General features: G+C 43.1%; 2 protein-coding genes across 6 annotated transcripts in view; one reads left to right on the forward strand and one right to left on the reverse strand.

Moving 5' to 3' along the window:
* SEC23IP (SEC23 interacting protein) overlaps window positions 1-8611 on the reverse strand; it is a 44065-nt gene extending 35454 nt beyond the window's left edge. For 3 of the 4 annotated variants that reach the window (XM_081823395.1, XM_081823393.1, XM_081823394.1), the window contains exons 1-4: window positions 8366-8610; window positions 4385-4917; window positions 1825-2047; window positions 382-575 (exon numbers count right to left, since the gene is read on the reverse strand). In XM_081823395.1, coding sequence (XP_081679521.1) covers window positions 382-575; window positions 1825-2047; window positions 4385-4917; window positions 8366-8528 — 1113 coding nt within the window. In that variant the 5' untranslated portion in view covers window positions 8529-8610. Of the gene's footprint in view, window positions 1-381; window positions 576-1824; window positions 2048-4384; window positions 4918-8365 lie in introns of all 4 variants that reach the window. The other variant, XM_081823396.1, reaches the window with a different exon arrangement.
* A 13609-nt stretch (window positions 8612-22220) lies between these two features.
* The window catches only part of MCMBP (minichromosome maintenance complex binding protein), a 42265-nt gene continuing 37717 nt past the window's right edge, over window positions 22221-26768 (forward strand). For both annotated transcript variants that reach the window (XM_081823406.1, XM_081823407.1), the window contains exon 1: window positions 22221-22539. In XM_081823406.1, the coding sequence (XP_081679532.1) occupies window positions 22482-22539 (58 nt within the window). In that variant the 5' untranslated portion in view covers window positions 22221-22481. The remainder of the gene's footprint in view (window positions 22540-26768) is intronic.

Below are 26768 nucleotides of genomic sequence, written 5' to 3' on the forward strand. Positions count from 1 at the left end.
CATGCGCGCACGCGCTCTTTCTCTCTCTCTAAAATAAATAATTCTTTAGAAAAATAAAGTCGGCTCCACTGTGAGTGGTGTTATACGGGGCTCCGATATACACAGGGCCTATGTTTTTTAAAGAAACAGGTAGGGCGCCTGGGTGGCTCAGTTGGTTGAGCGACTGCCTTCGGCTCAGGTCATGATCCTGGAGTCCCGGGATCGAGTCCCGCATTGGGCTCCCTGCTCGGCAGGGAGTCTGCTTCTCCCTCTCCCACTCCCCATTTGTGTTCCCTCTCTCGCTGTGTCTTTCTCTGTCAAATAAATAAATAAAATCTTTTAAAAAAATAAATAAATAAAAAATAAAATAAAGAAACAGGTAAAGGAATAAAGCCCACATACCTCTAGTTTTTCACTGAACTCCTCGGTATAGGGAATAAATCTGCTGTCTGTGTCCCCTTTATAAAACCAAGTACAGCGTCTCACTTCAGTGGGCTCCTCCTCCCAGTACACAGCCTTCCTCACTCGGTCATAGAGATACACGTCATAGCGCCCTCCATCCGTGCCTAGAACCACGCTCTCAGGGTCTGGCTGGACTGGAGCACAAAGTCCACATTTTAATCCAATAGTAACAAGGCATGTTTAAAAGTAATAAATAATGAATATGGTGACTGGATGATCCTAAAAGACAAAGAACTAAGTTCATTTTTGTTTAAAAATAGAATTTTAAGATTAATTTGTGCTGCTCAAAATTAGGACTCTCCTTAAGTGAAGAAAAAACAGCCAGAACAAAGTTTTAAAACATGATCATTTAAGGGGCTCCTGGGTGGCTCAGTCAGTTAAGCGTCTGCCTTCGGCTCAGGTCATGATCCCAGGGTCCCAGGACCGAGCACCGCATCAGGCTCCTTGCTCAGCGGGGAGTCTGCTTATCCCTCTCCCTCTGCCCCTTCCCCCTGCTCATGTGCACACATGCTCCCTCTCTCGCTCTCTCTCAAATAAAATCTTAAAAAAAAAATGACCATTTAAAAAAATCATAATTCAAATAACTGATGGTTACTTTTTTTAATCAAAGCAGCAATGCTCCATAAAGTATATTTCTAGGGGGTATGAACAAGTGATTTTTAAGTGCCATGATGAAATATCATCAGGGTAGGGACGCCTGGGTGGCGCAGTCAGTTAAGCATCTGCCTTCAGGTCAAGTCAGGATCCCAGGGTCCTGGGATGAGTCCCGCATCAGGCTCCTTGCTCAGTGGGGAGCCTACTTCTCCCTCTCCCTCCCACTCCCCCTGGTATATGCGCAAGCGCGCTCTCTCTCTCTCCGACAAATAAATAAAATCTTAAAAAAAAGAAAAGGAAAAGAAATACCATCAGGATAAACACAAACACATATCTCTATACTCTAATTCTCAGAGGCTTAAGACACTACAGTGCACTGTCTATCTCAAAAGGTGAACGGGATTAAATCACTTCCAAAACTCACCTGACCACAGAACACTTTTCAGAGCATCTTCGGGAACAAGAGTTCCAAAGAAGATATTTTATAAGTGCCCATTAGCTACAAATGAATAAGGGAAATAGAAAAATTGACACCCACATTATATGAACTACTCTATTTCTCTAACTTAAAACACCGTTAAACAAAGAAGAAAATTATTAAAACATTTCTTTAAAAACCTTGCTCAAATAACTCAGGACTTACGTTAGTATCACTGTCTTAAGGTGCAGTCTGGTGGAGTCTACAAGGCCTAAGGAATTTGACATTCACAAAAAGTAAGCCATGGATAAATACTCTTTATTTCTTCTCTTCCTAAAATCAGATACAAACGATGCATGATTAGTACTTACCTGAATTATAGATTTCTTCAAGATTCAAAGAGTCAAACATACTGAAAGGCATCCATAGTTGTTTGTATTCTACCTCCTTGCAGTAAAACCAGTGGGGCTGAACAGGTTCGTATTGGTTTTGAAGTAGAAAAGGAGGTGGCACTTGCACAGAAGGACCTGCAGGTCTAGCAAGGGCCTGCTGTTGCATTGGAGGGGTCAACCCTGATGGCACTGAAGGAGGAATCTGGAGGACACAAAAAAGTTAGAGGACTATGATGTCTGTCCAAAAAAACAATTCCACATATGCCTCAGACGCAAAGTGACATTAGTAATGATTATCCTACATGTATTTCTAGACAACTGTTTAGTTTAATAACTAGGCCTTAAAGCAACTAAAATTTTTTAAAAATCTAACAAAATTCAACATCAGTCTTAAAAGTAAACTGGGCTTTCTCAAACTGATGGCAAAGTAAACTAGCACCTTCACAGAAATCAATCTAGCAATATGTCTTCTATGATTTAGTTAATCTTTAAAACTTGCACATCCCTTGACCTGGCCATTCCATTTCTAAGAACTCATCCTAAAGATGTAATTAAGAAACAAAAATTTACCTACAAAGATGTGTACAAAAGGTCACTTATAATAGAAAATCACTGGACACAATCTAAATGTCTAACTGAGACCTGATTAAATAAATTGTTACCTAAATGTTAGAATTCTCTAGAGCCATTAAAATGTTTTAGAAAAAATCTTAACATCTAAAAAAGATTCACAGAAATGTCTGTCTAGAAAAAATTTAACAAAGACATATAACAAAATGAAAAGGGCGGTTACCGAGGGACAATTTTTAATCATTTGACTATTCTGCATATTTTAAATTTTCTGTACTAGAAATACTTTTAAAATCAAAATACAATATTTTAAAATTTTTTAATTGAAAATCATTTTGGAATGTATCAATGTTAAAGTTACCAAGGTGTTAACTGTACTGCGGTTATGTGAAAGAACTTTCTTATTCTTAGGAAATATGCACAAGGGGTGCCTGGGTGGCTCAGTCAGTTGAGCGGCTGCCTTCGGCTCAGGTCATGATCTCAGGGTCCTCGGATCAAGCCCCACATTGGGCTCCCTGCTCAGCGGGGAGTCTGCTTCTCCCTCTGCCTCTCCCCCCGACCTGGCTTGGGCTCTCTCTCTTGCTCTCTCTCAAATATATAAATAAAATCTTAAAAATAAAATAAAATAAAATAAAGGAAATATGCAGGAAAATATTTAGGAGTAAAGAGTCATCAGGTATTCAACTGACCGAGTGTTTCCCAAAACAACTGCACACATACATGGTGAGGAGAGAGAGGGTGCCCAAATGCATGTGAGTGCACACATGCACAAGTGACAGAACAGGGTAAGATGTTAATGACGGATAAATATGGGATAAGGGTACTGGGGTGCTGTTTGTGCTATTTTTATTTTTGCAACTTTCTCTTTTTTAAGCAGGCTCCATGCCCAGTGCAGAGCCCAGTGAAGGGCTCGAGCTCCTGACACAGAGATAAAGACCTTAGCTGAGATCAAGAGTCAGATGCTTAACTGCCTGAGCCACCCAGGCACCCCTGCAACTTTCTTTTAAGTCTGAAATTACCACTTTTAAAATGCTTAATTAGATACCTTTTCAAAAATTTAATCAGCAAACTAATATGTTAACTATACTGCACACTGTGATTCCGGTTACATTCCAATATGCTGAAACCTAACATTATCGAGAGTTTGGTGATAGGATTTAAATTAAACAATAAAACAGAGCCCATTCTCTATCCCCAAGAGAGAAGTGAGGATCTACCCTGACTATAATACCACTATCCCTGCCACACTGGGTGGGGTTCTTAATTCTTCCTTTTAATCATTTCCCTTTTTTTGATTCAGTTGATTTCCCTGTGGAAGTCAGTTGAACAATTAGCTGGGAAAAGAGCATAGGGAATTTCATAAACTTTACCCAATGCAAATGTTGTTCCATCACCCTCCTGAGATAGAGTTTGATTGTCTAGACCCAAACTTCATAATGTAAATAAAAGAAATTATTGGAGTAATCAATTTTAGTCCCTGTAATTGAGTATTTTGATTGAGTAGGATAATTAAAAAATGAGAAGCTGGCAGTCTGTTAATAATTGCTTCAACTCTCACATATCTCCAGATGACATTTATTATTGATATCTTACACTAAAATCTGGAAATACTGACATGTAGTTAACTCACTAAAATCAAGTACTACTAAAAAAAAAAAAAAAATCAAGTACTACTTCCATAAGCTGATAATATAAACTAATATATGAACCATTTGATGAGCTACCTTTGAAAGAATGTTTACTTCAAGGCATGTAGCTTACAACGAAGGGCCTCTGAAAATAATCTGTCATCACAGTGATTATATTTTTTTAGTTATTTTTTTATTATGTTATGTTAATCTTTTTTTTTTTAGTTTTTTTTCCATCACATTGATTATTAAAAGTGCAGTGTTTTTAAAAACATAGGCTAAGATGACAGAGAGATAAAAAGTCAGAGTGAATAGCTAGGATATAAAAACATGTCTCATACCGGTGGCAAAGGTCCTCCAGGCGTCTGGTACAACTGAACCGGGGGCCCAGGGTGGGGAGGATGGGCGGGAGGGCCTGGCGTTTGGCACTGTTGCACCTGTGGTGGTGCAATGTAAGGACTGGCCCTGCTGCTCACAGGGGTATGACGATATGGATTGTGGCCTTGTTGCGGTGTTCCCTGGGGTGGGCTCCCAAAGCTGGAAGGAGGGAGACTACTCGGGTGAGAAGGCAGGTAAGTATTCATTCCCATCTGTGAAGAAGGCGGAGCACCATACTGAGTCTTCGAAATGGGTGGTGAACATGCATTCAACACATCTTGGGATCCAGTTGTAAAAGGGAGGTCAGCCGGGGACTTGGAGAATGCCGAGTGTCCAGCTGACGCTGCCACAGTTGTTAATGGTGACTGTCCAATATTCCCAAAAGGATCACTACCGCTTGATACCTGAGAGAAGTAACTAAATGTCTGTGGGGTAGACGTGTGAGCAGAAGTCTGACCGAGAAAGCTGTCCTCCTCACCGACATCTGTGGAATCCTCTGAAAGGGAAGGGGAGAGCAAACGGTTTAAAGGATAGTCTATTGCTCTGCAGATAGGATCCTCTACGGCAGATCTAGCAATTGCACCTCTTGTTTCCTTGTCCTATTTCTGCATTACAGAAAAAAAGGTGAAAACCTTTTTCTTTTTTCTTTGAAATGAAAAACCAGAAAATATGGATAAGAAACAACAAAAGGAGGAAAAAATGAAAATTCATTCATAAGCCCACCTCCCAGAGACAATCACTGTTAACATTTTGGCACACGACCTTTTATGTTTTTTGAATAAATATAAATAGTTAAGTATTTATTTTGTAAATATACATAGATTACACCTATTTGTACAAGAATGTTTTCAAAAATAGAAACAAAATTTGTATCTACTATTTTTACATTTCATTTTGAACTTTTTCCTGGTAAAAAATAATTCAAATATTATTTCACTACCAAATTACACATAATTCTATTTCTACAGTAATAAGAAACTTAAGTACAGATATGACTCTTGACAAGAAGGGTGTGTGTCAGGGCTTTTACCTACAAGGCATTCATTGTACAAATGAACATGTGGTATTTGTATTCCCAAGGCAAAGTAGGTCAACCATTAATTGCCATCCCTAAAATCACACAGTATCACATCCAGATAACTAGTCATTAGAGAATGCCAAATCATGAGAAAAGTCATTTGCTAACCAAAGGAAGTTCTCTTTACTTCCCTTGCCAAAAATGATCTTCACTGCAGGTATTATCAACCTCAAATTATCCTCTCTTCTGCAACCAAGCTGTAAAATAAAAGCATGTTCCCTGGGATGCCTGGGTTGGCCTTCAGCTCAGGTCAGATCCCAGGGTACTGGGATGGAGCCCGACATCGGGCTCCCTGCTCAGCGGGGAGTCTGCTTTTCCCTCTCTCTCTGCCTGCCGCTCCCCCCTGCTTATGCACGCTCTCTCTCTGACAAATAAATAAAATCTTAAAAAAAAAAAAAAGAAAGAAAGAAAAAAGCATGTTCCCTCTACACGGCCTCAAAAGTCCAGCCTACTTTTCCTTATTAAGTTTTTTATAGCCCTTAGTTTGGAGAAACTTTCCTCTTCCTAATCTTTTCCTTCTCCAGTCTCATTCCCTCTTTCCTCCTGCTGCGGGAGGCACGGAGCCCAACAGAGGACCCACACCCAGCACAGAGCACGCTGTGATCCTTGCCCCGAAGTGGACTTTCAAGCTCCAGGATCCTTTTTGACCTCTGCTGAAGGAGGCCACCGGGCTCACAGAGATTCTGGCTTGAGCTTCTAGGTTGTTCCCATTATATTTCTCACACATCAATTTAACTAAAATACTCCAATATTCAAAATACTCCCCTCAGTTGTTCCTTTGTAACTAAAAATAAAGTATCACCTCCTGCACAAAGCCCTTTGTGTCCTTGTTCTACTCTCCTTCTTGGATATATTTCCATTTCTCACTCTCTCTTTTCAGCTGCCTGGACCTAACTTGTCTGTATTTCTCAGTTCATCTCTCAACAACTAAAAACATGGAATGGAGAAAGCCTCCGTGGTATCCTTCGTCTTTTAAGACAACTTGGGATCAACGTGATCCAAGAAATTCTCTGATTAGCATCAACCGTAAATGAAATGCTGATCCCAACGTGCTGCCAGCTCACCTCAGGGGCACTTTCTAATTACACGTGGACACATTTGGTAAAGACACCTACAACTTTAATGAGCACTTGTACACTTATGACACTCCCAACTCTGTCTCAAACCGAGACTGTTCTCATGTGTTCCAGAACCTATTACCCAAATGCTTCCTCAACACTTTTGGCAGACTCAGCCACATACACCTCAAACTTAGTAAGCCTGGGGTGCCTGGGTGGCTCAGTTGGTTAAGCGACTGCCTTCGGCTCAGGTCATGATCCTGGAGTCCCGGGATCGAGTCCCGCATCGGGCTCCCTGCTCAGCAGGGAGTCTGCTTCTCCCTCTGACCCTCCCCCCTCTCATGCTCTCTCTATCTCATTCTCTCTCAAATAAATAAATAAAATCTTTTAAAAAAAAAAAAACAACTTAGTAAGCCTGAAAATGAATTTATCATCTTAACCATGTCCCTTCATGTGCTCCTTTTACTACACTACACTATCTCAACAGATGTTTGCCAACATCCACCCAGACACTCAAATCAAAACATTGTCTCTTAGACTCCTCCTTCCTCCCCCCACCCCTTAATTTCTCAATCCCTTCATTTAATCATTCAGATACTCATTCAAGAAATATGTACACAGTATCCATTATATGCCAGTTAGGGAGCTAGGTCTTTGGGCTAAAACTGAATGAAGAGAAGTGTGCTGACAGAGCTGACAGTATGGCCTCCAGTGAGTCACTAAGTCACAACAATTTATAGACTAAAAAAACCTCTCACCTCTCATCCCTGCTCTTCATACCCAATACGGCTGGGGAGGGCTAGAGGGCCATCCACTCGTACCTGACTCCCAGTGGCCTCCAGACTGACCCCTCTTGCTACAGTCAATTTCCTCTGGTGCAATTTCATAAAACTCCAGTCTTTCTGAAACACACCTCTAATTTCACTGCCTTGTTAACTTAAAATCTACCGACTACGTGAGCCACTCTTCTAGCACATACTCTAGCAATAGCCACAAACTTCAAGAAGCCCACAGTCCCAACAGAGAGGCAGATATGATTTCACAAACATTTATATTACACCAGGTGCCAGACACTACACTCAGTGCCTTACAAAAATCAATTCACTTCTCCTTAACAGCTTTATGAGGTTGTACAAATATGGAAACTGAAGCACAGAAAGGTAAGGTAACATGCCTAAGGTCACACAGCAAGTTAATGGCAGAGCCAGGGCTGGAACACTGTCTGTGCTCCTAAATACCATGCTCTGGGTTATACCACACAATCATTTAAAAGGAATACCCCTAGACAATAATAAAGAAGTGAAAGAGCTAGGGTGAGCATAGGAGTGGGGGACAAGAAGAACAAGAAAAAGCTTCTTAGACAAAGTGAAGCACTGTCTTGAAAGATGAGCACTGCATTCTGTACCTCTACTTTCCAAATATTACATGACTATTCCAGGAAAGGGAAGCTGTCTATCCTAGGAGATATCCCACCGTATCCTAGTTGAGAAGCACTAATTTCTTTGCATTCCCTAGCACACCAATAGGTGTTCGACAAAAACCTGGGTAATGTCAGTGCCAGCGTGGAGCGCCCAGCCCTCGGAACACAGGGTTCCTTGGACGAAGACCAAGCCTCCTGATCTGGCCCCTGCTTCCGATATCTCAAAGCCCCCGGGCCATTCAAACCTGGCCACTGATGGCCCTGGCAAGCTACCCAGAGAGTCGGATCGAGACAGAAGGAAAACCTACCATCCGACCCTCGTCGCCCCACGTCCCCCGCCCGCCTCCCCACACACACTCGTCCCACCAGATCCCCCTCTCCCTACTACCTCCGGCCAGGAGCAAGGAGGCCGAGGCAGCGGCGGCTTGGGTGACTGGGATGAAGGGCACGTTGAAGCTGAATTCCGTGGCCGAGGAGGAAAAGAGTAAGTTAGTGCCCGATGAGGAGGTGTTGGCGGCACTGCCGCCCCCGTTAGGTTTCCTCTCGGCCATGGCTGCGGCCCACCGTCCGTTACACGTCTCCTGGCAGCCCGGGCAGCACCACCGGCCGGAAACCGGTCACACTCGGGGCCAACACACTTCCGCACTTGCGCACAAAGCCCGGAACTCCGGAAGGCTGGTCTGCGGCTTTCCGCTTCCCCTGGAAAGCGCCGCCAGAAACCAACATGGCGGCGCTGGCTTCAAGCCCGAGTCCTAGCACGTGACACTCCCAGGTGCTGCCGGGGCCGAGGCTTGGGCTGGAGTGTGGGAGTGGCAGTGCCGCTGGCTCTGAATCTAAGCGCGAGCTGACGCTGAGGGTCACGGATTGCGTGGGGCGTACTGGGCCTCCTAAAAGTACGCACAGGAGCGTGTAACTGGCAAAAATTTTGAAAGAACAGCGGAAGCCTGCAGGAGCAGACAGCAGAGTGCTACCCGCGTTGGGAGGGAAGAAGTGGTGTGTGAGCCATTTGTAGCCAAAGCTGAGCCCGGTTCACCCACGCTCGCACTCACATCCAGCCCGCCCACGTGTCTTCCTGGACTGAACTGAACTCTTCTTGTTGGCCCAGAAATAGAAATGGCAAAAACTTTTGAAGTTTTTAAGCCATGTTTAAAAGAGGATCCGGGGAATTGAAATTTAGAGGTTAAAATTGCTTTCTATATCTGTCTGCAGTAATCTGATTAGTTGAATCCCGAAATGCACTGTGGGTGATTTGGATGTAATTGTCATCTTTCATGTAGTTAGAGATTATGAAATAAAAAATAACAGATAAGTAGCTTTTTGGAGAGTGGGAGAGGAAGACATACCCTGAAAGAAGCTTTGAAATAATGAAACTCCTTCCCCGCAGCTGTTCACACGCCTGTATAGAACCTGTTTAATTCAGTAAATATTTAGTGTGCTTACTGTCAGAGATAAACAAAGCCAGACACTGGCTAAAGCAGTAAGGATAGATTCTACTCAGTAACAACCATTACAACAGGAAAGAGGGTACATCGTGAATTGAACTGAACTTCCCCAAAACAAAAGACTGGAGACTTTTTAAAGACTGGAGTGCTGAGGGAAAAGCATTGAGAGGTGCCAAGGGTGTTGGTCCATGTGACTAGACCACCTGGGCTTGTTAATTGGCACTTATCTGGAGGAGAAACAAACTTCTCCTATCTTTATGATAGGCAGTTATACAAGTTAGAGCAATACACCACCAGGCTGGGAGGAGATGGGCCTTGAGAAGACAGTTCTGTGTGGCAGATTTGCATCTCAAAATTATAAGGGATTTATAATTGCAAGTTTTCTAAAATAACTGCACTGAAGGGGAGCTCAGGGCCCTATATGCCTAGCACCAAGTTTTGGCTGGAACAAACAATAAATTCTCCTGGCAGTGTTGAGCTTTCTCAGGGCGGGCATTTTTAAGGAGGACTGGAGTCATTCTAGGGACATGACCTTAAACTGCTAGAAGGCATGCTGAATTTGGTCAAGAAGAGTATCTTTGTCATTCCTATGGGGTGGGAAAGACGGTATACTAAACACTGGTGTATAAGATAGAGACAAGACCCTTCCTTCTTAGAGTTTATACTTCGGTTGGAAAGACAGAAAACTAAACACATACAGTAAACTACAGTGTGATGAAAGCTGTAATGTAGAAATTCCCAGAGTGTGTTATGTGGAATATTGACACCATCAGGGGAGGGAGGTCTAACCCTTCTGTGGGGAAAGACAGCAAATATTTAGACCAATCAGACCATCAACAAAGGACCTGCATAGTGCTGAGTGACATGAAAAGCTTCCTTGAAGAAGAAAAATTAAAGTAGAGACCTGAAAGACAATGAGGAGAAGTTAACTGGAAAATTTGGTGGGGAGGGTTTGGAGGAAGCCGTAAGAGATCATTTCAGTAAAGTCGCAGTAGGTAGGGATACGCTGCGATGCCACATTTGGGTGTGAAAAGACACACGGGTTAGAGTCTGGCTGGAGCCCAATGAGCACCTGGGAGAAAGTTGGAAGATGAGAATGAAAAGCTCAGCAAGGCCAGATGATGCCGGTCTTAACAAGTTAAGAGCAAAAGGGAGTCAAAGAAGAATTGAAAGGAGGGTGGAGAAATAACATTTGCTCTGTAGAAAGTCCACTCTGACTTCAGTGTAATAAAATAGATAAGGAAAGAGCGAGCTGGAAGTAGGAAGAGCAGTTAGCAAGCTGCTACAGGGGACCAGGCAAGCAGTGATGGTGGCTCAAATTAGACCAGTTGCAATAGGAATGAACAGAAATAGGAGTTACTTTGGAGGAAAGACGTCAAATTGAACAGAAGTGTCTTCATTTTTTTCCTCCTGAAGCCCTATTGAAAACACAAATAGGTGGGGGCGCCTGGGTGGCTCAGTCAGTTAAGCCTCTGCCTTCAGCTCAGGTCATGATCTTGGGTTCCTGGAATCGAACCCCACTTTGGGCTCCCTGCTCAGCAGGGAGCCTGCTTCTCCCTCTGCCTCTGCCTTTCCCCCCTTTTGTGCTCTCTTGTGCATTCTCTCTTTCTCTCTCAAATAAATAAATAAAATCTTTCCCCAAAAAAGCCACTAATAGGTGTGTTTGTTTTTAAACCCATAAGGATGAGGAGGATGGGAGAGGATTTGACAGCAACAAGATTTTGCATAGAAACAAACAATGGACTTGGAGTAGGTGTTTTAGCAAACCAGTAATGGGAAAAGCGCAGGGGCAACTTTATTTGCATCATTAACCATTTTAAGGTTTAGGGCCTGATAACCTTAGGCACCTCAGGAAGTAGCAGAGAAGCTAGAGAGAGGTCCTGTAATTAGGAAGATTGGTTAAAACTGTTGGAGAAGAAGTTAGGTCCCTTCCGCCTACTCTGAGTAACTGGACCACTAACCATCCCCCTTCTAGAAAAAAGACTTAAGTTTTCCCTCTGGAGTGGGTAACAGAAGGAACATCAAGCAAATATGTGCTTACTGAAATAATCTTTCTGACAACCCCAGTCCAGTTTCTCCACTCAGCTCCAAGAACACTGGCTGCCAGGTCTTCAACCTCTAGGCAGAAGATTAGAAGAATCTTCTTTGGGGCATGGGAACGAGAGATGTAGAGATGCTGAAGTCAGGATTCCCCAAGAAGACAGTCCAGCCAGATCACCTCATAATTAAGCTCACAATTGACAAGCCCTATTTATATGTTCTGAGCTCCAATCACCTTGTTAGTCCCCATGATGTGGAAAACAAAGGCAGAAGGAAATGTAGATAAAATTAAATTTCCTTATAACCTGCAGACCACTGACAAATACTTAAGATAGGCAGATTATAACATTCCTCCAGGATCCTAAGTCTTCTTTAACACATGAAAGTCCTTTTGGAACTTCCTTTATCATTACTTCTCCCAACCCCAAGGTATAATCAGTTGCTCCTCACAGTCCTGGGGAAGCAGAGAGTAGCAGACAGCAGCTCCTTCTGCCCACAGGTCCTGTCCCTGTGCTTTAGTAAAACCACCGGAGGTATCTCAAGAATTCTTTCTTGGCCGTTGGCTCTGGATCCCACCAACAACAATATTCAAAAAAACTACATCACCCAAACTTTATTTTTTCATTTTTATTTTTGCTAAGTATGCTCTACGCCCAATGTAGGGCTCAAACTCACAACCCCAAGATCAAGAGTTGCATAATCTACCAACTGAGCCAGTCAGGCACCCCGAGTCCCCACACTTTAAATACGACCACCACATAGTTGAGAAGATGCTTTAATGTGAAAGAGACACAAAAGGAAGAAATAGCAATTTAGAAGAACAACCCACACAGGAAGAAAAAGACTTACAAAATCTATCAATAATATCCTCATGGGGGTAAGAAGGTCTGTAACCAAGAAACAAGACCAGGGTGTTATTTTAAAAAGAAATGTTCAGGGAACAAACAAGAAAATCAGTAGAAGGAAGATAAATAATGAGGAAATTTCCCAAAAAGTGAAGCAAAAAGACAAACAGATGGGAGCTAAGAGAGAAACATAAGAAAATTTGAGTGCCAGGCAAGGAAAGCCAATATCTGTATATTAAGAGTTCTGCTAAGAATAGAGACAGAGAAAATGCAGGGGAGGGAATCATCAAAGAAAAAAAATTTTATTCCCAGAAGTGAAGGATACAAGTTTCCAGATTGAAAAGGTTGAGAACCCAGCACGATAGTTGAAAATAGATACACACTGGAACACTAGAGACAAACAGAAGATCCTTAAAGATTCTAGAAGGATAAAAACAGGTCAAATGCCAAGGAATTCAGCTTTCAAAATACTTACCCCCCCAAGCACACCTTCTAAGAAAGCAAATGGAGGAGGTGGTCCACCAAAATAAAGGAATAAGCTAAGAAAGTCTTCCTATGTGGGATAGAGGAAACCCGGTGTCCAACACAGGTGTACAAGGGAATGTAAGGCGTTATAACAAAAAGACCCAAAAATGCAGTGGCTCAAACAAAAGTTCATTTCTCACTCACATAAGAGTACATGTAGGTAACCAGCTTTTCACCTTCAACACAAGGCTTCCAAGGCTGCTCTAGTTCTTAACCAGCTGCGGCAGCAGAAAGAGGTCAGAGGAGTTCAGGCACAAATGTCTCATTTGGGGGCGCCTGCTTTTCCCTCTGCCTGCCTCGCCCCGCTGCTTGTGCTCGCGCTCTCTCTCTCTCTTTCTGACAAATAAATACATAAAATCTTTTTTAAAAATGATGATAATGGGGCGCCTGAGTGGCTCAGTCGTTCAGTGTCTGCCTTCGGCTCAGGTCATGATCCCAGCATCCTGGGATTGAGCCCCACATGGGGCTCCCTGCTCAGCGGGAACCTGCTTCTCCCTCTCCCTCTGCTGTCCCCCCTGCTTGTACACTCTCTCTCTTTCTGTCTTCATTCATTCATTCATTCCATCCAAAATTTACTGAGCACCTGCTCTCTGCAAGTCATGGTGTTCAGTGTCATATGAAGGACAAGTCTGTCTCCTTCCATGCCATTCTCTGTGCAGCATTTCTGACATGTACCTCTCTCCAGTTGGAAGCAGGCTATCCCTGCTCCAGACTCCACATTACTTTGATTGGAATCTTTCTTCCAAAAGGCAGCATTTCGGGGCACCTGGGTGGCTCAGTCGTTAAGCGTCTGCCTTTGGCTCAGGTCATGATCTCAGGGCCCTGGGATCGAGCCCTGCATCAGGCTCCCTGCTCTGCGGGAAGCTTGCTTCTCCCTCTCGCACTCCCCCTGCTTGTGTTCCCTCTCTCACTGTGTCTCTCTCTGTTAAATAAATAAATAAATAAAATCTTAAAAACAAAACGTCTCATCTTAACAAATGAGGCAGCCCTTGCACGAGATGCTTCTGTTCACATTCCACGAGTGAGAACTTCAACAAAAGGCACTCGGTGCAAGTAGAGCTAGAAATAGCGTCCCCACCTGAGTAGCTACATCCTAACTACAATTCTGTAATTGTTCTGTATGGAGGAAGAAGATTTTAATGGGCACATGACCGTCACCACAACAGTCTGTCCCTCTGGCCACCAAATACCAACCAATCTTCCCAAAGGTAGAACATACTCACTCCCCAAAGGAAGCAACCAGCAGCATCCAGCTTAAAACCCCAGGATCTCTGGGTGCAGCTCAGCCTTTTCCATGAGGTCTGGATGAGGCTCCTCCTGAGCTATGATGATAAGGCACAATAGACAGTCGTGGAGCCCAGCAGGGTAACTGTCGTGTAGACTCTCACTGTCACACAGAAATGATTAAATCCTGCTAGGCAGAAATTGAAAATACTTCCTGCCCTGATAGTGCAGAATATTTATGATTAGTCCTGGCTGCCTCTGGTTCAGGGCTCTGGAACTATTTCCCCAGTCTACAGTCTTCCCTGGCCTCAGCTTTGCCCTCAGGGAGGTTTCTCCTTGTCCTGAATCTTCCATGGCCATATCTGAAGTGGAATTGGGAAGCATGTCCTCTTTGGGAGCCGTACAGCTTTGGTAGCCCACTTCCTGCTCGTATGAGTGCTGGGCCTGAGACTTGCTTTAAAGCTTGACCAGTTGCAGACTTTTTCAGGCCAAGCTCCTGGTGTTTTATTCCTGATAGTTCCGTGCTCTTTACTTTCTTGTCTGACCTGAGCTCTTTTTCTGTCAACCTAATAGGCATAGGTGGGAAAGCTACATCCTTGATCTGACCTTTGCCATAAGGCTAGGTTCTTTAGTTTACCTGAAAGATCTTATTTTTTTAATTCTTTTAAAAGATTTTATTATTTATTTGACAGAGAGAGAGCAAGAGAGCACAAGCAGAAGGAGCAGCAGAAAAAGAGGGAGAAGCAGGCTCCCCGAGCCGGATGCAGGGCTCGATCCCAGGACCCTGGGTTCATGACCTGAGCCAAAGGCACACAACTGACTGAGCCACCCAGATGCCCCCACCTGAAAAATCTTAAAAGACCCTTGAAAATGCCTTTGAGCAAGATTCTTTTTTTTTTTTTAAGATTTTATTTATTTATTTATCAGAGAGAGAGGGAGAGCGAGCGGGGGAGCAGTGGCAGAGGGAGAAGCAGGCTCCCTGTTGAGCAAGGAGCTCAATGCGGGACTTGATCTCAGGACTCTGGGCAGATGCTTAACCGACTGAGCCACCCAGGCATCCCTTTGAGCAAGATTCTTACCTCCTCTGATCTGAAAACAGAAGGCCCTAATTTCTCCTGTGCTGCCTAATCTGGTCGCACTGGCCACCTATGACTATTGAGCAGAAATGTGGCTGTCTGAATTGAGATGTGCTGTAAGTGTAAAATACACACCAGATTTCAAAGAATCCGTTTAAAAAAAAAGAATGCAAAATATCCATTAAAAATCTTCATGTTGGGGTACCTGGGTGACTCAGTCGTTAAAGCGTCTGCCTTCAGCTCGGGTCATGATCTCAGGGTCCTGGGATCGATCCCCGCATCAGGCTCTCTGCTCAGTGGCGAGTCTGCTTCTCCTTCTCCCTCTGCCTCTGTAATCTCTCTCTCTCAAATAAATAAATAAAATCTTTAAAAAAAATCTTCGTATTGATTATTCAAATTATAGTATTTTGGATATGTTGAGTTAAATATACTATTAAAATTAATGTTATCTGGGGCACCTGGGTGGCTCAGTCAGTTAAGCCTTTGACTCTTGGTTTTGGCTCAGGTCATGATCTCAGGGTCATGAGATTGAGCTCCGCGTCGGGGTCTGTGCTCAGCATAGAGTTTGCTTGAGTTTCTCTCTCGCCTCCCTCTGCCCCTTCCCCCTTCTCTCTCTCTCTCTAAGATAAATAAATAAAATCTTTAAAAAAATGTTATCTGTTTCTTTCTACTTTTTAATCAACTTTATTGAGGTATAATTTACATGATAAAATGCATGAAATGTGAATATACAATTCTATGAGTTTTGGCAAAAATATGTATCAGTGTAGAATAATTCCATCACCCTAGACTATTCCCTTGTGTTCCTCTTTCCAGCCAATTCATAACTTTGTAAGTTCTACTCCCAGCCCTACTCAACCACTGATCTACTTTCTATTTTTACATTTGTCTCTTTTTTTGGTGGTACCAATTTTTAATTTAAATTCAATTAATTACTCGGTATCAGGGAAATACACATCAAAACCACAGTGAGATACCACCTCACACTAGTCAGAATGGCTGAAATTAACAAGTCAGGAAATGACAGATGTTGGCAAGAATGCGGAGAAAGGGGAACCCTCTTACACTGTTGGTGGGAATGCAAGCTGGTTGCAGCCACTCTGGAAAACAGAATGGAGTTTCCTCAAAAAGTTAGAAATAGAGCTACCCTACGACCCAGCAATTGCACTACTAGGTATTTACCCCAAAGATACAAATATAGTGATCGAAGGGGCACCTGCACCCCAATGTTTATAGCAGCAATGTCCACAACAGCCAAACTATGGAAAGAGCCCAGATGTCCATCGACAGATGAATGGATAAAGAAGATGTGGTATATATCTACAACGGAATGCTACTCAGCCATCAAAAATCGAAATCTTGCCATTTGCAATGACATAGATGGAACCAGAAGGTAGTATTACATTAAGCAAAATAAGTCAATCAGAGAAAGACAATTATATGATCTCACTGATATGTGCAATTTAAGAAACAATAGAGAGGATCATAGGGAAAGAGAGGAAAAAATAAAACAAAACAAAACCAGAGAGGGAGACAAACCATAAGAGACTCTTAATCATGGGAAACAAACTGAGGGTTCCAGGAGGTGGGGGGGTGTAGGGGGGTGGAGGAATGGGGTAACTAGGTGATGGACATTAAGGAGGGCATGTGATGTAATGAGCACTGGGTGTTATATAAGATTGATGAATTACAGGCCTGTACCTCTGAAACCAATAATACATTATATGTTAATTATTTAATTTAAATAAAAAATATTAAAAAATAAATTCAATTAATTAACATATAATGTATTATTGGTTTCAGAGGTAGAGTTCAGTGATTCATCAGTCTTATATAATAACCCAGTGCTCATTACATCACATGCCCTCCTTAATGTCCATCACCTAGTTACTCCATCTCCCCACCCCCCTACATTTGTCTTTAGTAAGTTTCATATAAATGGAATCATATAGTATGTATTCTTTTGTGCCTGGTTTCTTTTGATTAATACAATGTTTTTGAGGTTCATCCATGTCATGTGAATCATAGTTCATTCTTTTTTCCTTGTTAAATAGTGTTTTATTGTATGGCTATACCTCAATTTGTTTACCCATTCATTTGTTGGTGGACAGTTGGGTTGTTTCAAGTTTGGGGCTATTGTTATTAAAGCTGCAATGAACATTTATGTAAAAATCTTCATGTGGACATGTTTTCATTTCACCTAGGAGTAGAATTGCTGGGTCTTACCGTCAAGTATATTTAACTTTGTAAGAAATTGCCACTTTCTTTTCTTTTTTATTTTTAAGATTTATTTTATTTTTTTAAGATATCATTTATTTATTTGACAGAGAGAGAGAGAGCACAAGCAGGGGGAGCAGCAGACAGAGGGAGAGGAAGAAGCAGGCTTCCTGCTTCTGTGGGGCTCCATCCCAGGACCCTGAGATCATGACCTGAGCCAAAAATCAAGAGTTGGCAGCTTCACCGACTGAGCCACCCAGGTGCCCCGCCACTTTATTTTCCAAAGTGACTGTACCATCTTATTTTCCAACCAGTAATGTCTATACTTGGTGTTGCCAGTATTTTAAATTTTGGCCATTCTAATGGGTGTGTAATAGTATCTCACTATGGTTCCTTGTTTGTTTTCACTTTTTAATTGAAGTATAGTTAACATATAATATTATGTTAGTTTCAGGTGTCAAACATGGTGATTTGACAATTATATACACCATGTAATGCTCACCACCATAAGCGTAATTTTCACCTGCCACCATACAAAGTTATTACAATATTATTGACTATATTCCCTATGCTGTTCTTTTCATTCCCGTGACGTCTTTATTTTATAATTAGAAGTTTGTACCTCTGAATATCTCTTAATGTAACTACTAGAACTTTTAATTTACATATGTGGCTTCCATGTTATTTCTGAGAGACTGAATATACAAACAGTGGCCAGACCATATTTAACAATAGAACTCTGACCCACAACATCTGCAGCAATTGGCCTAGAAAAGTCAGGACTTGGTCAATGAGTCCAACTTCCCTATTAGTTGCCCCCACTTACTCCTCAGAAAACTGGGATAGTTAAGAAATCCCTTCTCCCTTTGTGTTCCAAGAAAAGGATAAATGCAAAAGACCAACTTGCTTTTGCATATTCCAACATAAAACTCACCTCTACCCTTTCTCAACGACTCCCTTGTTTTACAAAACCTCAAAATTTAACCCTCTTCTTTGAGATGTTTCTGGATGGAAGTTCTCCCTATTGCAACAGCCTGGATGAAAGCAATCTCCTTCATTGTCTGAGGCATTTCCTCTTTCACCTATTGCTACCCACTCTCCAACCACTAACTTAGAGCCACATTACTTTCTGTTTGTTATGATAACACCCCACTTATACCAGCTTTCTGAATTATTTAGAATAATGTTAGCAGCTGTAACAAAGAGGCCTCAGAATGCAATATTCCTATCAAAATCCAGGCTGTCTTTAACACAGAATCATTCTAGTCATCAGCATTCTATCCATCATGAAGGAGGAAAGAACATACCTGGGCCAAAAGTTTTCTGAGAAATTGAAGTAGAAGTTCCAGACACCTCATTTGCTCCCAGTACGTTGGTAAGAACCTAATCACACAGCCCCACCTAGCTGCAAAGAGGACTGGGAAATGTAGTCCCTAGTTGGGCAACCAGCCTCAGCTATACCTCTGAGACTAAGAATTGCAGTTCTTCCCTAAGCAATCTATCTATAGGTATGGAAGAAGGAGGGAACAGATTTTTTTAAAAGTCTCATGAAAACACGAAAGGAAAGAGAATCTTTAGGATAATGGTGGTAGGAGACCCTAGGAAGACAGTTTTATACCAGAGGTAGAGGGCAAGAAATCCAGATTGGAACAGGTCAAAGTCTCTGGGAAAGATATCCAAGAAAATGTGTCTAAACACCTAGAGAGGAAATTTAGGCAACTGATGGAAAATGTGCATTATCCATTAGACAACCATTTATTGAGCACGTACGCTATGCCAGGCACTGTTCTAGGTGCCAGAGAATAAAACAGCATATAAGTACCAAAATTATTGCTTCATGGATCTTACAATCTAGTGGAAATTCTAGAGCAGGTGGGGTTGAATTAATAAATATGTAGAAAACTAGCCAATGTTTAAAAAAAATTTTACCCCACCCTGAAGGCAACTACATTCAACTCTTTCAGCCAATTCTTTTAGTATTTCTGTTTGTAAATTAATATAGTTACATTGCCACTTCTGAAGTTTTTCCCATTTGCATTACATGTTGACTGCCCAGATGAACAATGAGGATTTTGCCCCTTTTGATCTTTGTCCTCATCACATATATGAACCCTTTCCCCCGTAGCCTCTCACTAAAGCTAAATTACAATGTTGGTTAGATTGACATTCAAATTTTAACATTATTATGATTATATAAACACTATAAAATAGCCAAATCATATAATAAATTGTCATTATTTTAATTTTTCTTTGCAAGCTTTATTTTCCTAGGCTTGGGACACTCTTCCCTCCCACTTTTTGCGTAGTTAACTCTTATTTGTGTTTCAATTCCTAGTGTAAATGTCACATTTCAGGAAAGCCCTCAAGCATTCTTTTCCTTTACCCCACAAAGGTAAACAGGATTACTTAATACCCTCCTTAAAAACACAGGCTTGGAATGGGGGCAGAAGTGCTGTTACTGGTGGCGGGGGGAAAAAATCCTATCATAGAGATGTACTATTTTGGACCCTGCCCTGGCCGCTTACATTTTCATAACTACTTAGTAGTAGTATCAAATGTCTTCCCACAGAAAAAATTAGATGTTACAGTTATTCACATTATAGAATAATGACATCTCAAAAACATCAGTGTGTCTTTAAGTAAATCTGAGCAACTGGTTGTTTATAAGTAATTACATACACAGGGAGAAACCTAAAACTGAAGTGTCCCTAGCCACTGCTGACTTGGTACCCATCTGCAATTTCTTATGAAACAAATCTTTGCTTATTATGACTTAAAAGCCAAGATTTTCATGTCTGCATACATTTAATTTGCATGTTACTGGTCACGAAGCTAAAATATGGGATTTCTGCATTTAATAGGAGGGACTTGGCAACGCTCTCTGCTAAACAAATGAATAAATGAATGAAATGTGGTAGTGCCCTGGATTTGAAACTCTGTTTTCTCAGCTCACCCAAACTCACAGAGCCAGATGTATAATCCAGTATGCCAATTAATTAGTTCACAATGAGAAGTACAAATGAGCTCCCTTTGTCCTAAGTAGGGCTTGAGATTTGAATTCAGTTCTTGTTCTTGGACTCCCCACTTTCCAGACTCCATTCAGATCATCCTTCTGTTAACAAGCTCTGTTTTCAGCTGCTGATACTGCAGTTTTCTCAGGTACATTCCAGGCCTAAGAGAAACATGCTATTTCATTGCTGAACTTGGATATTTTCCAAATTTCCTCGCTAAAAGGTTACCCCTAGATTTGATCTTTTGTGTGTGATGCCACCACCTTCATTCTGAGGGTATCTCCATTGTTTTACTATGCTTTATTGTACTTCACGGATACGGCTTTTTTTTTTTTTTTTTTTTACAAATTGAAAGTTTGTGGCAACACCATTCGGAGCAAGTCCATTGATGCTGTTTTTCCAAAAGTATTTGCTCACTGGGTATCTCTGTGACAGGTTTTGTAATTCTCGTGGCATTTCAAACATTTTCGTTATTACTATATTTGTTATGATGATCCCTGATGGGTGATTATGACTTGCTGAAAGTTCGGATTACAGCATCTTTTTTTTTTTTTTTAAAGATTTATTTATTTGGGGAGGGGAGGAGCAAAGGGAGAGGGAGAGAATCTCAAGCCCACTTTCCACTGAGCTCTCAGCCGGATGTGGAACTCCATCTAATGACCCTGAGATCATGGCGTGAGCTGAAAGCAAGAGGATGCTTAACTGACAGAGCCACCCAGGCGCCCCCTGAGGACAGCATCTTTTAAGCAATATTTTAAAATTAAAGTATTTTTTTTTAATACTTATTCTTTTTTTTTAAATATTTTATTTATTTATTTGAGAGAGAGAATGAGATAGAGAGCATGAGAGGGGGCAGGGTCAGAGAGAGGCAGACTCCCCGCTGAGCAGGGAGCCCGACGTGGGACTCGATCCCGGGACTCCAGGATCATGACCCGAGCCGAAGGCAATCGCTTAACCAACTGAGCCACCCAGGCGCCCCAGTATCTTCTTTTAGACATAATGCTATTGCATGCTTAATAGACTACAGTATAGCATACACATAATCTTTGCGTGTATTGGGACACCAAAAAATTCATTTGATTCACTTTATTATGATTTTCGCTTTATTGCAGTGCTGCAGCACAAAGGAGCAGTATCTCTAAGGTAAACCTGTACACACCTTCTGCAGGAACCTGCCAAAGCAATCTGGCTGTTTCCAGCTTCTAGGCAGAGGCAGACCAGGTATGTTTTCAGGTATGAGCTTGCCTCTCAATTAGGAACTGGTCCCTCTAACCGAGTGCTGGAGATGACAGCAAAGGGCGTTTGGGGTTTTTCACAGTGCCCCTTATCTAAATGCATACCTCCTTCAGTGGGATAAGACTTTATGCAGCTGAGGGAAAGTCACTGCATGGGTTTCAGGCAGGGCTCCAGAGAAAGGAGCAACCAAAAACAAAAACAAAAAACAAAACCAGCACCAAGAGGAGGTGGGTGGACTCCAAGGGCTGTTCCATCCACTAATTTTGCCCAGATACGACCACAAGTTCTCCTTAGGCTTATGCTTTCAGGACGCTGCGGTCTCTGACCTGGGCAAGGCCTCCTACCACGAATTAATAAGCCGGACATCGGCAGTTTCCTCCTTCACACTTGCACAGCGTGCTAAACTGCAACACGCCAACCTCGGCCACGACGCCAGTCTCCCCGAAGCCCCGTATGCCCTTCCTTTTGCCCATCTCCAAGATGGCGGCCGGTCCGCCGCCGCGTCGCCGCCGCGTCGCGGCCCCGCCCCGCCCCGCCCCCGCGCGAGCCGACCCGCCCCTCCTCCCGCCCGCGGGGCCGCGCCGCGCGCTCCCGCCGCCCCTCCCCGCGCGAGCTCCACCCAGGTCGCAGGCAGCGCGGTCGGCGGCGCCTATTTCCCGCCATTGTGCGAAGTGGAGGCTGGGGGCCCGCGCGCGCCGCCTGCCCGTGGCCAGCTGCTCCTCGGCTGTCGCCGCCACAGCCGCCGTTCCCTGGGTCGTGGGGAGGCCGGGCGGCCCGCGCCCTGAGGCTCGCCGTGCGTGGGAGGGCGCGGGCGACCAGCGGCCGAGCCCCCGAGGAGGAGCCGCGGCGCGGGACGCCGGGCCGCGTCGGCCCTGGCCCGTCGGCGAGATGCCCTGCGGGGAGGATTGGCTCAGCCACCCGCTCGGGATCGTGCAAGGCTTCTTCGGTGAGTGGCGGCGCCGGGGGCGGGCCGCCGAGTTTGTCGAGCCCGGGGCCCGGCCCCGCCGCGCGGCCCCACGCGGGGCTCCCCCGAAGGCTCTCGCGGTCGGCCGGGCCTGCGCGGGCGGCGCTGAGGCACCCCGGTGCGGGTGCCCATGCCCGGGCCCGGGCCGCGGCTTCCCCCGCCGGCCGCAGGTGCCTCCCACCTGCCCGATTCGCGATTCGCGAGCGGCCAAGGTTACGCGGCGAGGAGCCGGCGGTCGGCGGTGATTGCCGGCCTCGCTCCCCTCCGTGGCGCACCGGGGGCCCGCGCCCCCCGTGCGGCCGTTCGCGGAGGGGTCCTTGAACCTTCGGGGACCCACTGAGACGGGGCGAGGAAAAGCACTTTGCCTACGGGGAGCCTGCAGGATATTTCAAAACTTCCGGTGTGTCGGGGGAGTGCTCGCTCGGAGCAGAAGTTGGCTCTCACTACTGTATTACACACATCCTCTCTTTTTGAGATAAGATTGGGTATAAGAGCTTAATTTTTCTCTTAGGATGACTTTAAAACCTGCCTGGTAGACGTCTCCTCTCGTGTCAGAGCTAGCAAGAAATGTGGAACTACTCAAACGAGCTCCTACGTAGAAGAGCTGAGAATGCTGCAGGCAAGCTTAGTAAATTGTAGTGCAGTTTATTTGTAAATGGTACTTTCCATGAGGGCAAATTTAGGCTTGTGTGTGGTTAACTGGTCATTTTGGCCCCCTCCACCCTTCTTTTTGCACTTAGGAGTGGTGGAGGCAAACCAGGAATCACTTAGGTTGTAGCACCTGGAGATAACAGCGTTGTAGGAGTGGCCTTAGCTCATTTGAAAACACCGTGGGATATTGGTGAGATCGGCTAATGAGAAGCTAAATAGTCTCCAGCAGCCAAAATCAGTGGCGTAAACTCCATGTATTTCTTGTAGGAGGGACTCAGCGACTCTATTCATTTTCCCTGTAATTTGAACTAGTTTAGTTTTCTGGTTTCCCAGGCCGAAACTAGAAGCAGCAAATTAGAAGAAGGCGTGGGTAGGCATCCGGATTGTAGTCCGTGAACATTGACAACCTGATAAAGAAGAAATCTAAAACTATGTGTATGTATATTTTTAAAAAGGCAAAAAAAACCCACTACTATATCCATAGGGTGCTTTGAGGAAGGGGCACATTTACCTCCACTAAATCCTAGTAATTGATGTTTACAAAGAATACTGGAGCCCATAATTGATATCTAAAATAATGGCCCCAAAATGTGGCCTGAAGATTAAACTGCACAGTTGGTGGGTGTAGATGCATAGGTACTTTTTAGGGAAAATCGTCAAAAGTAAAAAGTTTTGGTGCTTAAGGGCAAAGTTCCAGTTACGGATATTTAGAAAATATATTTATGAGAAATACCCCATACCTTAGTCTTGAAGGATACGAGATGATTTTATATTTGATGTAGTTTTGAAAGTATTTGTCAGATTTTGTGTCCTGAGTGTATGATCCTAAGGGGGCACATCTCTTTGTAGTACAGAAAGGGTATGTTTGGGTATAAAATGCTGGCTTTATGATATTTTGTAAATTTTGTAAATTGTGGGCACCTGGGCCTTGTTGATGTGTTTCCCCACAGGATGTCTTCTTTTCCCATATAGATTGTGTTACAGAGAAGAAAATAACACTGCTTTGTAGTCAATGATTTTTTTTTTTTTTGGTAGAAGCTGTTCTGAAGTACATATTTTTACTGTTCTTTTTATCACCATGAATATGTTGAAAGCCTTTATAATAACAGCATTGCAGGTATGTTTCTGTGAGATGTAAGTCCAGTGTTAAACTTGTAGACTTTCTTCGGTTTTGTAGTAAATTGCTTTAAATTGATTTTTCACCCAGATAGAGAAACGGCTCTTGTGGTTTATGGGGCCTTTCTTGGCTCCACCCCTACCTAGCTCTCAGACCTCATCATTGCATTCCCTCTCCTGTTGAACCCTCTTTCAGTTCTTTGATTTTGAACCTTGCCTCTAGGCCTTTCTGCATCGGCTGTTTCCTTTGCCTGGTCCCCTCCTTCTCTCTCGTTCCACTTGTACTTTCCTGGCTAAGTCTTACTTTTCTTTCGGGAACGTAAGTTAGTTACTCCCTGCTTCAATCACTACAGGATCCTGTGTCCTGGAAAGGACACATGTGTTAACCTTAAAAATAAAACTGCCAGTTACTTTACCAGTAAAAATGGGTTTATTGGGAAATAGCAGAGAAATTGCAATTTGGGACATGCAAGCTATGGCAAACCATAGACAAGTCCCGCAAAGGAGAGGAACTTTATTTTACAGAGAAGAAGTTGGGATGGATTATTTTTGAAGGAAAGCGCATTGGAGAAAAGCAGGGGTTGAGGGTGATGCTGGTTTTTCAGTGGATGAGTTGTAGGGATAGTAGACTTCTTGTAGGAGATGCAATGTACATCTCACCTTGTTGGGGCCTGTAATTGATGATTCTTTCCTGTTGAAGCTTCTTCTTGTTAGGGGTCTGTAATTGATAGTTCTTCTTGTAATTGTCATTGGGTGGTACAGCTCCCCTTTTAAGCCTCGCCTTGTAGCATCCCAGGTCCACTTTATTTATTTTTCTTAATTACTTTTTAAAAAAATCTTATTTGCCAGAGAGAGAGAGCAAGCACAAGCAGGGGGAGCAGCAGGCAGAGGGAGAAGCAGGCTCCCCGCTGAGCAAGGAGCCCGATGTAGGACTCCATCCCAGGAACCTGAGCTGAAGGCAGATGCTTAATGACTGAGCCACCAAGGCATCCCTTTTTTTCTTAATTTATTTTTAAATATTTTATTTATTTATTAGCACTTGCACATGCGTGAGCAGTAGGAAGGGCAGAGGGAGAAGCAGACTCCCCGCTGAGCAGGGACCCCCCCCCCCAATGCGGGACTCCATCCCAGGACCCCGGGATTATGACCTGAGTCAAAGGCAGATGCTTAACCAACTGAGCCACCCAGGCGCCCCCTCCAGGTCCACTTCAGTGAGGTTTCCCTTTAATAATTTTCACATAATACAAAGCAAGTTACTGAAAGAACTTGTTTCCTGGGTTCCTTTTGTTGCATTTTTTACTCAGGGAATTCAGGGCCTGTATCTGATTTATTCACCAGTATATCCTCATTGCCTGGAATACACCTTGTACGTTAAAAATGCTCAGTGAATATGTGCTGAATAGAGGCAGTGAAAAGACTGATTAATCATAAATGGTGTGAATTGGGCTGGTGACTGTGACCACAAGTCTCAGACTTAGGACAGTCCTGGTGGACCTCAGTGATTTCAGAGGATTCATGATCCTACCAGGTATGACTTATTTTCACATGCAAGGCCTAATTCATTCTTATCATTCAGGTAGGAAACTTTGAAATTCGGTGAGTGGCCGGTCATAACTACAAGGGTCATAATTCATCTTTGTGAATCAGTCTGTATTTTGATTTTGTATTTGCCATATTACAATTGTTCATATGTAAATTTTTTCCTGTAAGCCTTCATAGAATATCTTTAATATTTCCCTTGGAGTTTCTAAAAAATTTTATGTACAGGACGTTGAGATCCAAAGGCTTAAATTATGATTTAAAATACTTTAGTTGAACATATCCTTGTCAGTCTCTGTTATGTGCATAGTGCTTAGTCCCTACAGTGATGTTCATTTAGTGATCCACATCAAATCACTTCCTTTAAACAAAGGCAGGAATCTTTAAAAAAAAAAAAAAAAGTTCTGTATGCTTTTTTCTCTTAATCATTTAATATTTAAAATAAATTTTCTTTACTTGAATTAATAACTTGTTAATTTTGGAAAAAACGCGTATTGACTCTGATTTCTTTCACTATTTTCTCTTTAGATTGTTGGTTAGGTCAAGATCATTATTATTGGTTATAGTCAAGGTACTTTGGTTCTAACAACTAGACTAGCTCATGCAAAAGGCAGTGGTGTGTGGAGGAGGGTAGGGAGTATTTGATCACTAGCATTTTATTTATTTATTTATTAAAGGTTTATTTATTTGAGAGAGAAACAGAGAGAGAGTCCCAGGCCGACTCAGCACTGAGCACAGAGGCATGGGACTCAATCCCAGGACCTAAGATCACGACCTGAGCCGAAACAATGAGTCAGGTGCCCAACCGACTTCGCCACCCAGGTGCCCCTTGATCACTAGTATTTTAGAGAATTTAAAGCAGTAATAAAATTGACTAAAAGTCAGTCTGCTTTTTTTTTTTTTTT

The sequence above is a fragment of the Leptonychotes weddellii genome, chromosome 6 (genome assembly GCF_054177405.1).
Source record: "Leptonychotes weddellii isolate Sample4059 chromosome 6, ASM5417740v2, whole genome shotgun sequence".
Lineage (NCBI taxonomy): Eukaryota > Metazoa > Chordata > Mammalia > Carnivora > Phocidae > Leptonychotes > Leptonychotes weddellii.